We start from the raw sequence: 10,717 nt of genomic DNA on the forward strand, positions 1-10,717 counted from the left end.
TGTGTGTGTGTGTGCGTGTGTGTTTTCCTTAAAGAGGTGTTTGTTTTGACAATTGAATTTTCCAACTGTTTGTAATGCCAAGTTAATTGCATTGTTGCTGACTTTCACTTCTGTTTAAATAAGGCTTTGCAGAATTTTATTTTAGACATGCATTTAATTGCTATATAACAGATGTGAAAAGACTAAACCTAAAGCTGCCTCTCTGTTTCTCTACTTTGTTTCCTTAGGACACTTGAAATCTGTCTCCTCATTCAAAACTTGAATAGTGATGGGGGTGGGGGGAGAGAAAATTAGCCAAACTGAAACATGTACTAAATGTTGAAACAACCTAATAATTACTTCAGAAAAAAAAAAGGTTGGATAAATAAATTATACTCAAAGTGTCAAATGAAAGAGATGAGAGTTCAGCACAGAAAGATATGAGGACATAGAAGTAAAAAAAAAAAAAAAGCTTTTTAAAATTGTTGTGGGCAAACCCCCAAGCTTTAAAGATTGCAGAAGCACCAAAGGAGCTCCCTCCACCTTCTCTGAGAACCCAGCTAGGACCCAACAATTGAGAGAGAGAGAGAGAGAGAGCCGAATCTTTGAGTTCTGGGTAAGATTCTTTATCTGGGATTTTGTTTTGTCTGGGTTTTCAATGAGGCAGCCCCAGCTGTACATTTGGGGAGAGACCACAGCTTCAATCAGCAGAGGGTGGAGGGTGTGCTCCACTCCTTTGCATGCGCCTCTCCCCCTGCAGGAATAGAGTAATTAGTGGACCATTAAGTCTTTGCTTTATTGAAGTGGGGATACCTTACAGGTCACTGCTTTGAAACTTTTGTTCTGGAAGGGAAATTACAGGATTGTTTTATGTGTACAACACAGCCAGGCCGATGCTGCAGTCCAGAGACTGCTTCTCTAGCTCACAGAGCCCTGGGAGACAAGGAGTGAATAATGCCCGCCACGCTTTCCTCCACTCTCCTCCCTCCTTTTATTTTATTTTATTATATTTTTTTATTTTATAAAAAACAGTTAAAGGGGAAAGGATTTGCTCATTTGGTAGTTAACTAGTGGAGACAAAAACCCAGGCTGAGGTTTTTCTCTGTGTTAATAAATCTCTCAACAACTGTGAGAGAACTAAGTTCTGCCACCATCACTTCTGTTTATTTCCATATTAATCAAGGCATCTGTTTCTGTCCTCTCTGCTTAGAAGGAGAAATAGGCTATCCATTTCTCCCATGTAGAAAAAAAGCAGCTGTTTTGTGCTGCATGGGCGGGTTTCATCCATCTGACCTAGATGACCAGTGCCTTCCTTCCTGCTTAGCCTTCTGATGTCCTGGGGACAGTGACATTTTTATGCAACTGATATTTTTATGCAACTGATATCTTACTCCCTGACTTTCCTTCTGCCACTCCTCACAGTGCCTGGACATCGTAGAAATATTTAGAAAGTGTCCCATTACTAAAGCATAAGAAAAGTAAGAAGAACCCCAAAGAAAAAGTAACCTCAAGATTTTGCTGGCTCCTATTAAAACTGTGGTTCAAAAGATGATCAGTTTCCTGTCCGTTGCTGGTGGAGACCCGGGAAGTAGCTAAATATCCAGGCGTGCGTGCCTGTCTGCCTGCACGTGTACCTGCGGGTGTGCGAGCTAGAATCTCTCTTTCTCTGGAATCACGAATCTGGTAGAAGTGCATTTTCAGCGCCCTGCCCTAAGCACATCAACTCAGGAGCAGATTTATGAAGTTTTCCAGATCCAAGGGAGAAGATGGGTGCTTTCAGGTCCTGGCTCCCCACCCCCCCACCCCCCCACACCCCCCCCCCCCGACTCAACTGTTTTTGAGGTCTCAGGCTAGCAGGGAGATGATGCTTCCCTCTCAAGTCAGGGTAGAACAGAAGGGAGTAAACTCTCCAAACCTGCCTCAGACACTCTCCACAGCCTGCCCTTGCCTCCTATCTCCCTGGGGTGCAGAAACCTGGCTACTCTATTACCATAGCAGAGGCAAGGTTCTGGTTTCAGTGCTGAAACCCTCTCATCCTTCCCAGTATCCTTTTCTTACTTAATGACCCTAGCAGGTCCAGGTCCCCTGGCGGCCCACTCATTTCTGGAGAGCATTAAAACGTGTACCAAAGTCTGGTGACCAGAACAAGGCCCCAGGTTGGATGCACTTGGCTTGTATTAAAGGAAGAAGTTCACCAGCAGGAAAGGTGGTCAGGGTTCACAGCGGGAGGGAGGGGAGAGGGGGGGAAATGGGAGGGCTGGCCCTCTGTGAGTTTCCCAGTAAAGAAAGTGCGCTGGCCTGGGATTACCAGGTATCCATGGCAAGATTTACCAACCTTTGAGTGTCAGCCAGGGTCTGAGTGTGTGAGAGAGAAAACAGCGCAGGTCTCACTTTGTAAGTCTGGATTTGTCCCCTGTGGGTGCGTTCGCTCCCCATTTCCACGAACGCTTAAGGGTTGCCAGGTTCATTGAAGGGGCAGTGTAGTCCCAATAGGAGATAATCTCCTCCCCAGAGCGCCTTAACTTCAGAGCCCCACTTGCTTGTGGGGCTGGGTGCATGCGGGAACTGCAGCCTGCAGTAGGGGCATCCAGACTTACTCTTCCCTCAGGACTCAGCCCCAGGAGCGGAGCGTGTGCAGAGCTGGGGTCTGAGGTTGTGCTCCCGTGCCAGAAAGAGATCTTGGAGCCAGGGACCACGCACCCGCGGGTGGACTGTCAGCCTTCTCAATTCGAGCTGCTCTTGCGCTTTTCAGCGCTGTGCGCCCCAGAACCCACTCTTTCCGGGATCTCCTGCACTTCCGAGAGGTCACAGTGTCTCGGGAAAGGTCCCACTGAAAAAGCCCCTCAAAGACAAAGCAGCTCTACAGCCAAGAGCTGGGCACCAAGGCTGTGGGCTAGAGGGACAAGGGATGCTCCCCAGACCCCAAACTCTCCACTCCTAGAGGTTCTCAGAAGAGGTGAAGCCTCTACCAAGGACCCTTCCTTGAGCACAGGTCTCTCCCTCTCTTCCTCTCTCCTTCTTTCTCTCCTCCCGCCCTTTCCCTTTACCCATCTCAGTTCCCCCACTCTCCTGCCCCCTAAACCTGGTGAGTGGAGGCCCAGCAAGACCCCAAATCTAGGAGCGCCTAGGGTGAGTGCCTGGACCAGATGCTAGTTTTTCTTTCCTGGTTGAGGTAGGCAGCCAGCAGCGGACTTCGGCTTGGGGTGTAGGCGGCCCTAGGAATAGAGGTAGAGGGCTGTTCTAGGCAGGAGACTGCCTCCCTGTGCCCCAGAGGGCCCCAAGTGACAAGGCTGAACTTCTGTGTGCAGTCTTTCAGATAGTGGGGACTGGCCAGTTCGGGTACCCAGTAGTTACAGAAATAAGTGTGGCTGGAAGCGAGGGGTGAGGGTCGCCCGCCCCGCTGAGCCCCAGAGGCAGGTGGGAAGGGGGTTCGCTCAATGTGAGGTCTTTTCATGGGACTGGAAGGCACAGAAAAAAATATGGATGCAACTGTGGGTCTCAGCTAGTGTTCCTGGAAGCCTACCCCCTCTACCCCTGTGCTGAGAAGGCTTTGCATTTTGTTACGAGGGCCTTAGAGCTTGCTGGAGGTGGGAGGGGGCAATCTGAGAACACACGGGTTTCCTGTTTTTGGAGCTAGGGAACCTGGCTGATCTTTCGCCAGAGGTAAGTCCAAGGCCTCTGAGTTGGGGGGGGGGCGGTAAGGGGGAGTGGGTCTCCTTGAGAACAAAGTAGGAACAAAGGTCAGGTGCAGCTTAGTGACTAAAGCCAAATGTTACTTTCACTTTCCTCTGGGGAGTCTCTCTTGAAGTTCACAGTCAGTGGACACGGAAGGCTCCAAGAAGTTTTGTTTGTTTGTTTGTTTGTTTGTTTGTTTGAAGGTGAATTTTATTCCCTCTTTGAGTGCAAAGCAACTTTGAATAAAAAATGGGAACATCCTGGTTGTGTGTCTAGATGGAATTTAAAAGGACTTTGAACTTGGGAACTTCTGAAGAGGTTGTAAATTCATGGCTGAAACAGCCCCGAGAAAATTATCATTACCTTCACCTCAGTGCAGTGGTGTGCGTGACAGGAAAAAAATTGCAAGCAAAGGTCAGTCTGTACACTCACACCCAGACACCACACACCCAACTCTATCCAAGAGGCTACTGGTGATATTTCCTTCTTTTTAACAAATCCAGAAGCCAGACTCCCAAATGGCCTTTCTCCCTGTCCCTCCCCTGTTTTAAGAAAGCTCTGCTGCGGAAGAAAGTTTTTTATGGCCTGGAAAAGAGCTCGGGATGTTTGTAAGACCTTCTCTATGCTGTTTGGGAGGGTTGTCTCTTTTCTAGTTCAGTGAACGTCAGATTTCTTTTGCTTAGGGTCTCCCAAGAGAGCAGACCTTACAGCTCAATTAAGTGGATCACTAAAGACAACTAGGGAAGCTCGGGTGCAAAAGACAGCATGTACATACACACACACACACACACACACACACACACACACACACACACAGAGGAGAGTGAAGGAGAGGGAGGGAGGGAGGGAGAAGAGAGAGAGAGAGGGAGGGAGGGAGGGAGGGAGGGAGGGAGGGAGAGAGCGCAAGCTTGGCTTTATTCTCCTCACCCCTCTGCTTAAGCCTGAATGCTGGGGAAGAAGCTGAACCCGCTGCAGAGGCAGAGAGGAGGCTTGGGTCTTCCTGGTGAAGGGAAGTGTGGAAAGGGGCGCTCCACAGAGACTCAGGGGTAGTTTGCTTTCCTGATTGAGGAAATCACCCCTCTCCTCCTCTTTTTTAAATAACAAACTCTTGCCCAGGCTGGAAGGCTGCACCTCACTGTTGACCTCAGATAAATCCTCAACAGGCTGTTTCCTCACTCAGAGAAGAAAGTAGCCTCCTTTTGCGACTGTACTGTCCTATTCCTTCCTAACTAAGGCCTGTGTGGTGGGTTTTAGGTATTCCAAACTGAGCCAGGGGATGATGCGGGCTTCCTGGGAACACACAGGCTTTACTGACTGGGTGGCGGTGTTACAGAAGCCAATTCTGGCTTTGCTTTTCCAGGAGAAGCAAAGGCCCTGGACCCTACACTGCAGTTGCAGCCACCAGAGCTCAGTCTTCTTTCAACAAAACAACAGCTTGCTCTTGTTTATTCAAAAAGAGAAATTGTTTCCACTGCGGACATGGGAGGTGAGAGTGAAAAGCGCCCCATTCCCCATCTTAGCCTATGTTTAAGCTAAAAGTACACACACACACACACACACACACACACACACACACACACACACACACACACGCCCTGGCTCTTGGCTAATCACAACAGCAACCTTCTGAGAAAGTGAAAACAAGGAAAAATTCTTATTCAGAATGCCTTGGTTGCTCAGGCTTGGGCCTTCCTCCGACTCCACCAAGAGTTTACTTACAAAGCAGAGGGGACTTCCTTTCTTTTCCTGGCAGGCAGGCTGGGGTGAGCAGCGGTTGGTTATTTGTTAACTTTTAAAACATACTGGGTTGTCGCATGTGGGATAAGAGGACTACAAGGGTCATTTTAAAGCAAAAAGAAGTTAACTTACTTATTTCTTGTCTGTTGCCAACAACACTCTCACAGCCACCATGGTGCTTCTCACTTCCTGCCACCATGAACTTCCAGATTCTATTTTTTATCTGAACTCTTGAGTCTATGAGGATACAATTACTGCAGAGAAACAAAGGAGCTCAAGTAGGAAAGGAGTACATATACAGACAATGCTCTATTTGAAGGACATTGAGGTCCAATAATTAGCACCAATTCACTATTCTCTTTACTTGTAAATGACCAGAGAAAAACCTTCCATCAAATTCCGTCACCCATACTGAGACACACATCAGTAGACCCATCAGTTTCTTGTCCCACAATAGCCATTGATTAAAATTTTAAACAAAGGCAAATATTGGATTTAAAGGATCTTTTTTATTTGAAATCTCATCCAGAAACACTGGTTATTAATAAATATATCATACTTATCAAGAATATATAAAAAATAAAGACAGGTATTGTCTTTGAGGCCCTAACAAAATATCTCAAGCAAATGTAAATGTTCAGGAAAATAAAAGTGGCAGCCCTCCCCCAAAACACAGTAAGTTCTCAAAGCTGAGGGATGACAGATAGAGCCAACCCCGTGTGCAGAATAATTTGGCAATGGGGTGGGTTGAACTACTGGAGGGGGCCCAGTTTTGTAGCTGTGGGTCCCTTGGATTAGCCCTAAGGTTGGAATAGAGTTTGAGGGATAGGGACAGACATAGGCCCGGGGAAAGAGTCTCAGGTACATTGAGTGTGAACCTTTGCACTCTGGCCCCTGTTTTATTTCATACAACCACAGACAGATATATGGAGTACTTTGGAGAATTCACTAATAAATCCTTGTTACAAGGAAAATGGCACTATGGCCTGCACAACATGTTTAGACAAAATTCATTTAGAAGCGTGCATGCATTCTTTTGACCTATACTGCTTGAAAAGGAAAACCCACATAAGAGGTTCATGCCCGGGACGACAGAAGCTGAGATTCAAAACTTGGATTCTGAAACTCTCTCACTCTCTTTCTCAAAACTTGGATTCTGAATCTCTCTCTCTCTCTCTCTCTCTCTCTCTCTCTCTCCAGTGTCTCTCTAGAAAGTCTGTAAGGACAGAGACAATCATAACTGCACCTTGCTCGATGAAATATTTACATTTCCTTTGCCCAAAGAGATGGCCATCTTTCCGTCAAGATAAGAACACAGTCAGAAAAAAAAGCCAACTCTAAAGTTTCTTTACAAGTTTTTTAACTCCACCCATCCCGTCTTTAAAGAACAATGCAGTTTTGACAAGAGCATATGGCAGTGAGAAATACTGGTGCTGCGTGAGGAAAAGAAGCGTGCATGCAAACCACGGACGTCGGGTTCAGGTTTCTTTCTCTAACACCTAGATTCCAGTTTGGTTTTGGTACTCCCTGGTGGGGTGAGTGAAGTAGAATCTGGATCTCTAGGGCCGCTGGCAAAGGCCTCAAGACCATCCGCGCCCACCCTCCCTCAGGCAGAGCAGTCTCCCCTTCCCTCCCTGCCCAGAACTGCGACCCCTGCCTCAGCTCTTCCTTCCTCCTCCCGGCCGGGCCGGGAGCACCGCAGCTCACTTGAGCAAGTCCTTGGATTCAGCCGACAGCCGGGCCATGTTGGCAGTGGAGAGAGCAGACAGGTGTGGCGGCGGCGGCATCTGGCAGATGGTGCAGGGACAGGGCAGCCCCGCCCAGTGCTGGAAGCTGCTGCCCAGCTGTAGTGCGGGCGGCGTAGAGGGCGCCTTAAGCAGCGAGTGGGGAGGTCGGATGGTTCCGATGGCCGGCAGGGAGGCGGCGGACAGCGGGGACGAGGCGTTGCCGGACGAGAGCGCGCCGCCCAGGATGGGGTGTACTGGGTGCACAGCGTTGGCCGCGTGCGCCGGGTGGCCGGCCGAATGCCCCACAGTCCCACAGTGGAAGGCTGAGTGGTGTCCCCCGTAGATCTCGCCAACCAACCTCTTCATCTCCTCCAGGGAGCTGGTGAGCATGAGGATGTAGTTTCTGGCCAGAAGCAGAGTGGCGATCTTGGAGAGCTTGCGCACCGAGGGCCCGTGCGCATAGGGCATGACCTCGCGCAGACCATCCATGGCTAGGTTCAGGTCGTGCATCCTCTTGCGCTCGCGTCCGTTGATCTTCAGCCGCAACTGCTGAAGATCCTGCTCAGACAGCTGCTTCTTGATTTTGTACTTGCTGCTTTCTCCTGCGGCCTTGGCGCCAGCCCGTGAGAGGCTTTCCCCAGGCATCTTCTGCACCATATCGCCCTGTGTGGAAGAGACCGAGTTGAGACGGCTCTCCTGGTGGTGGTGATGGTGGCGGTGGTGGTGGTCTCTTAGGTACATCTCATCCATGTCCGGAGATGACGCTCTGCTGGAGACAGAGCTTGAATCAGAATTCATTTTATTACAGGAGATGCGGCCTTATGGTTGAGGAGGCTTTAGGCGGGAAATTAAAGAGAATCTTGAATTAAAAATCGCAAGGTCCAGGAACCAACTTCTCAGTTATAAGATGGGAGAAGACAGGTCAAGGATCTGTCTTGCCCCGCCTCTCTCTCTCTCTCCCTGCTCCCCTCTCTATCTCTCTATGTTTAGCTGTTTACTGCACTGCGCGTTGGTGTGTGCCTGAACTAACCTCTTGCTGTAAAAGAGGGGCTTTTATAGCGCTGCAGCGGAGAAAAGAGACAAAAGGAGCCGTCCTATCTATCCTAGGCTGGTTAAGATGACGTGCCATCATTCAGGGCGGTGCGCTTTGCTGTCCCTTTTAGCAAGGATTCCTATTCATATTCATTGTGGGGCCGCCCTGGGACACCTCTGCTGAACCGCGAGGAGCCCCCAGGCACAAAACCCTTTGATTGACACACTCACCGCTGCAGCTCAGGACTTCTTGTTTTTGTTGTTGTTTTGTTCTTTTAAAACTTTCTTCCACCCCACTCCTCTTATTCTATTTTTTTTTCCTAACCAAATCTTAAAACTTTAAGTGAAGGGAAGGGACAGAAGTTGGCTGGAATATTGGTCCATGTTTCTTTAGTCTTGAAGAGAGATTTGAGTGGTTTCCTAGTTTAGGGAAATGGAGGCAAGACCAGGTCTCCATAGAAAGATTTGAGGGGTACAGAAGCTAAAGCAGGGTAGGCAGGTTCAACCTGGGGGACCTGGGACTGTACAGTTCATTGGCTGAAGTTCTCCTTCACTGGCGCTTTTCCTCTAAACATAGTTAATTCCCTCTAAACTCAGTTAATTTTGTTTATTTACCCTTTCTGGTGTGATTTTTAAAAAAAACACGTGCCTAGTTGACAGTGAGGTTTTTTACCCTTGAAACTATTGTTAGAACGATTTTTCTTTCTGTTTATTCTTTCTGCGTCAAAAAAAAGCTAATTGAAAGAATTTCAGTTTTCGTATATTTCTTTAGTGTCTTAGCTATAGAATGAAGAGAAGAGAAACAGACAAACAAACAAACAAACAAACAAGAACAAAACCCCCAAATGTTGCATGAAAACCAACTTAGGAAGGAAAAGGAATGAAGAAAAACGGGGAGTTAGGCATTAGAATGACTCTCAAGAGCTCAAGACAGATCTTTGGGGTTCAAGCTTCCTGGATCCTGTGGCTTATTGGGGTAGCCAAAAGCCTCTGCTTCGAGTTCAGTTGCGCATGTTGGGATGGGGTGAGGGCAGCCTTTGGCTGCAGGGCAACAGCTGAGAGCATCCAGAGCTTAGCACCAGACCAGCTGGAGCTGAGGCTGAGCAGAGCAAGAATTCAGGGTAAAATAACCCCCCCCCCCTCTCTCTCTCTTCCCTCCCCTCCCCTCCCCTCCCCTCCCCCGCTGTGTGTGTGTGTGTGTGTGTGTGTGTGTGTGTGTGTGTGTGTAGGAGACCTGGAGCCCCCCTTGTGTGGAGGTTTTGGTACAAAACCATGGCTTCTGAGGATAAATAGGAGGCAAGGAGTTTGCTGCCTTCCATGCAAGTGAGTGCAAAAATGAGTGCAGGTCCTCCACCCTATTCCTCTTTGCCGTTTTTTTTTTTTTTTAATAAAAAATTGCTCTGTATCATGAGAGGTAGGCACACAGAAATCCCCAGAAAAGAAAGGTGGCCACTAGAAGCAGCTGGGCACTCCATCGCTCCTGGCTTGGGAATGCCAGGAACAAAAGCTGGGTTAAGACAGTGTAGAAAGTAAGCAAGTAAGCGACTGACTTTAACACTGGAAACCTCAGGCAGACATGCCTTGCCTCTGAGTTACTGGGAAAACCAGAAAGAGGAGGCTTTATTTTCTACAAATGCGCAAATCAGAGAGTCAGCGGGGGTACCTCCAGATACAGAGTTTGTACTCCCTGAGGTGTTGTGCACACTGACACACAGTCATTGTGAAACTCTCTCTGCCCTCTACCAGCAGGATGGTAGACTGGACATGGGAGTGAATACTTTCCCACAGTGACGTGGGAAAGTTACAGGTTTCTTTCCTGTAAAAGAAATAAAGTCGTCAACTGTCCCTCACCGGAACAGGTTAGACTGCCCTGGAAGCCTGGACTCAAGGGTCTGCTATTGCTCACAGCTCCATGGAAAGAAAGTTCCAGAACTGTCACATAAGGTGGAAAGAGGACTGGCCCACTTTGGCTGAGATACTGGCATCCCTATGTGCGGTTTATTGATGCAGCTCAACTGAGGATCAAGGACCTCAGAGGGTTACGGGAAGTGTTCCTGGAAGAAAGGGAAGTTCCAAACCCCAGTACAGGTCTGTCCCTGCTATCCTAGCAACACTGGTACCTAACTTAGAGTCTTCCTGTCCTGCTCTTTTTTCCTTCTTTCTTTTCTTTTCTTTCTTTCTTTCTCTTTCTTTCTTTCTTTCTTTCTTTCTTTCTTTCTTTCTTTCTTTCTTTCTTTCTTTCTTTCTTTCGTTTTTCGAGACAGGGTTTCTCTGTGTATTAGACCAGGCTGGCCTCGAACTCACAACAATCTGCCTGCCTCTGCCTCTGCCTCCCAAGTGCTGAGATTAAAGACGTGTATCACCACGCCCGGCTTCATATCCGGTTCTTAAGCCTAAACTGAAAAGGCTGCACTGGGTTTTCGGATCGAAGTAGCAAAATCTAGTAAGATTACAAGAGGTTCTAATGACGGAGTGGGACGTAGTCGCGCAGATGTAAAGCGCATTAACTTTTAAAAGTTCCAATCGTCTCAGTAGACAATGAAAAATAAAGTTCAAAGTGTCCTCAT

The 10,717-nt window shown here is 48.1% G+C and overlaps 1 protein-coding gene across 1 annotated transcript; it reads right to left on the minus strand.

Annotated features, from left to right (window-relative positions):
* Nucleotides 1-7,019: 7,019 nt before the first annotated feature.
* On the minus strand, nucleotides 7,020-7,931 carry OLIG3 (oligodendrocyte transcription factor 3). The gene has a single exon (XM_084775863.1). It carries the CDS (start codon nucleotides 7,914-7,916, stop codon nucleotides 7,095-7,097), a length of 822 nt encoding a protein of 273 aa, XP_084631989.1. The 5' UTR covers nucleotides 7,917-7,931; the 3' UTR covers nucleotides 7,020-7,094.
* Between the last annotated feature and the right edge of the window lie 2,786 nt (nucleotides 7,932-10,717).

The sequence above is a fragment of the Acomys minous genome (genome assembly GCF_964271855.1).
Source record: "Acomys minous genome assembly, chromosome: 3".
Lineage (NCBI taxonomy): Eukaryota > Metazoa > Chordata > Mammalia > Rodentia > Muridae > Acomys > Acomys minous.

Bases quoted from the DNA above. Each gene is read 5' to 3' on its own strand.
- OLIG3 (XM_084775863.1), bottom strand. From the start codon at position 7,916: ATGAATTCTGATTCAAGCTCTGTCTCCAGCAGAGCGTCATCTCCGGAC.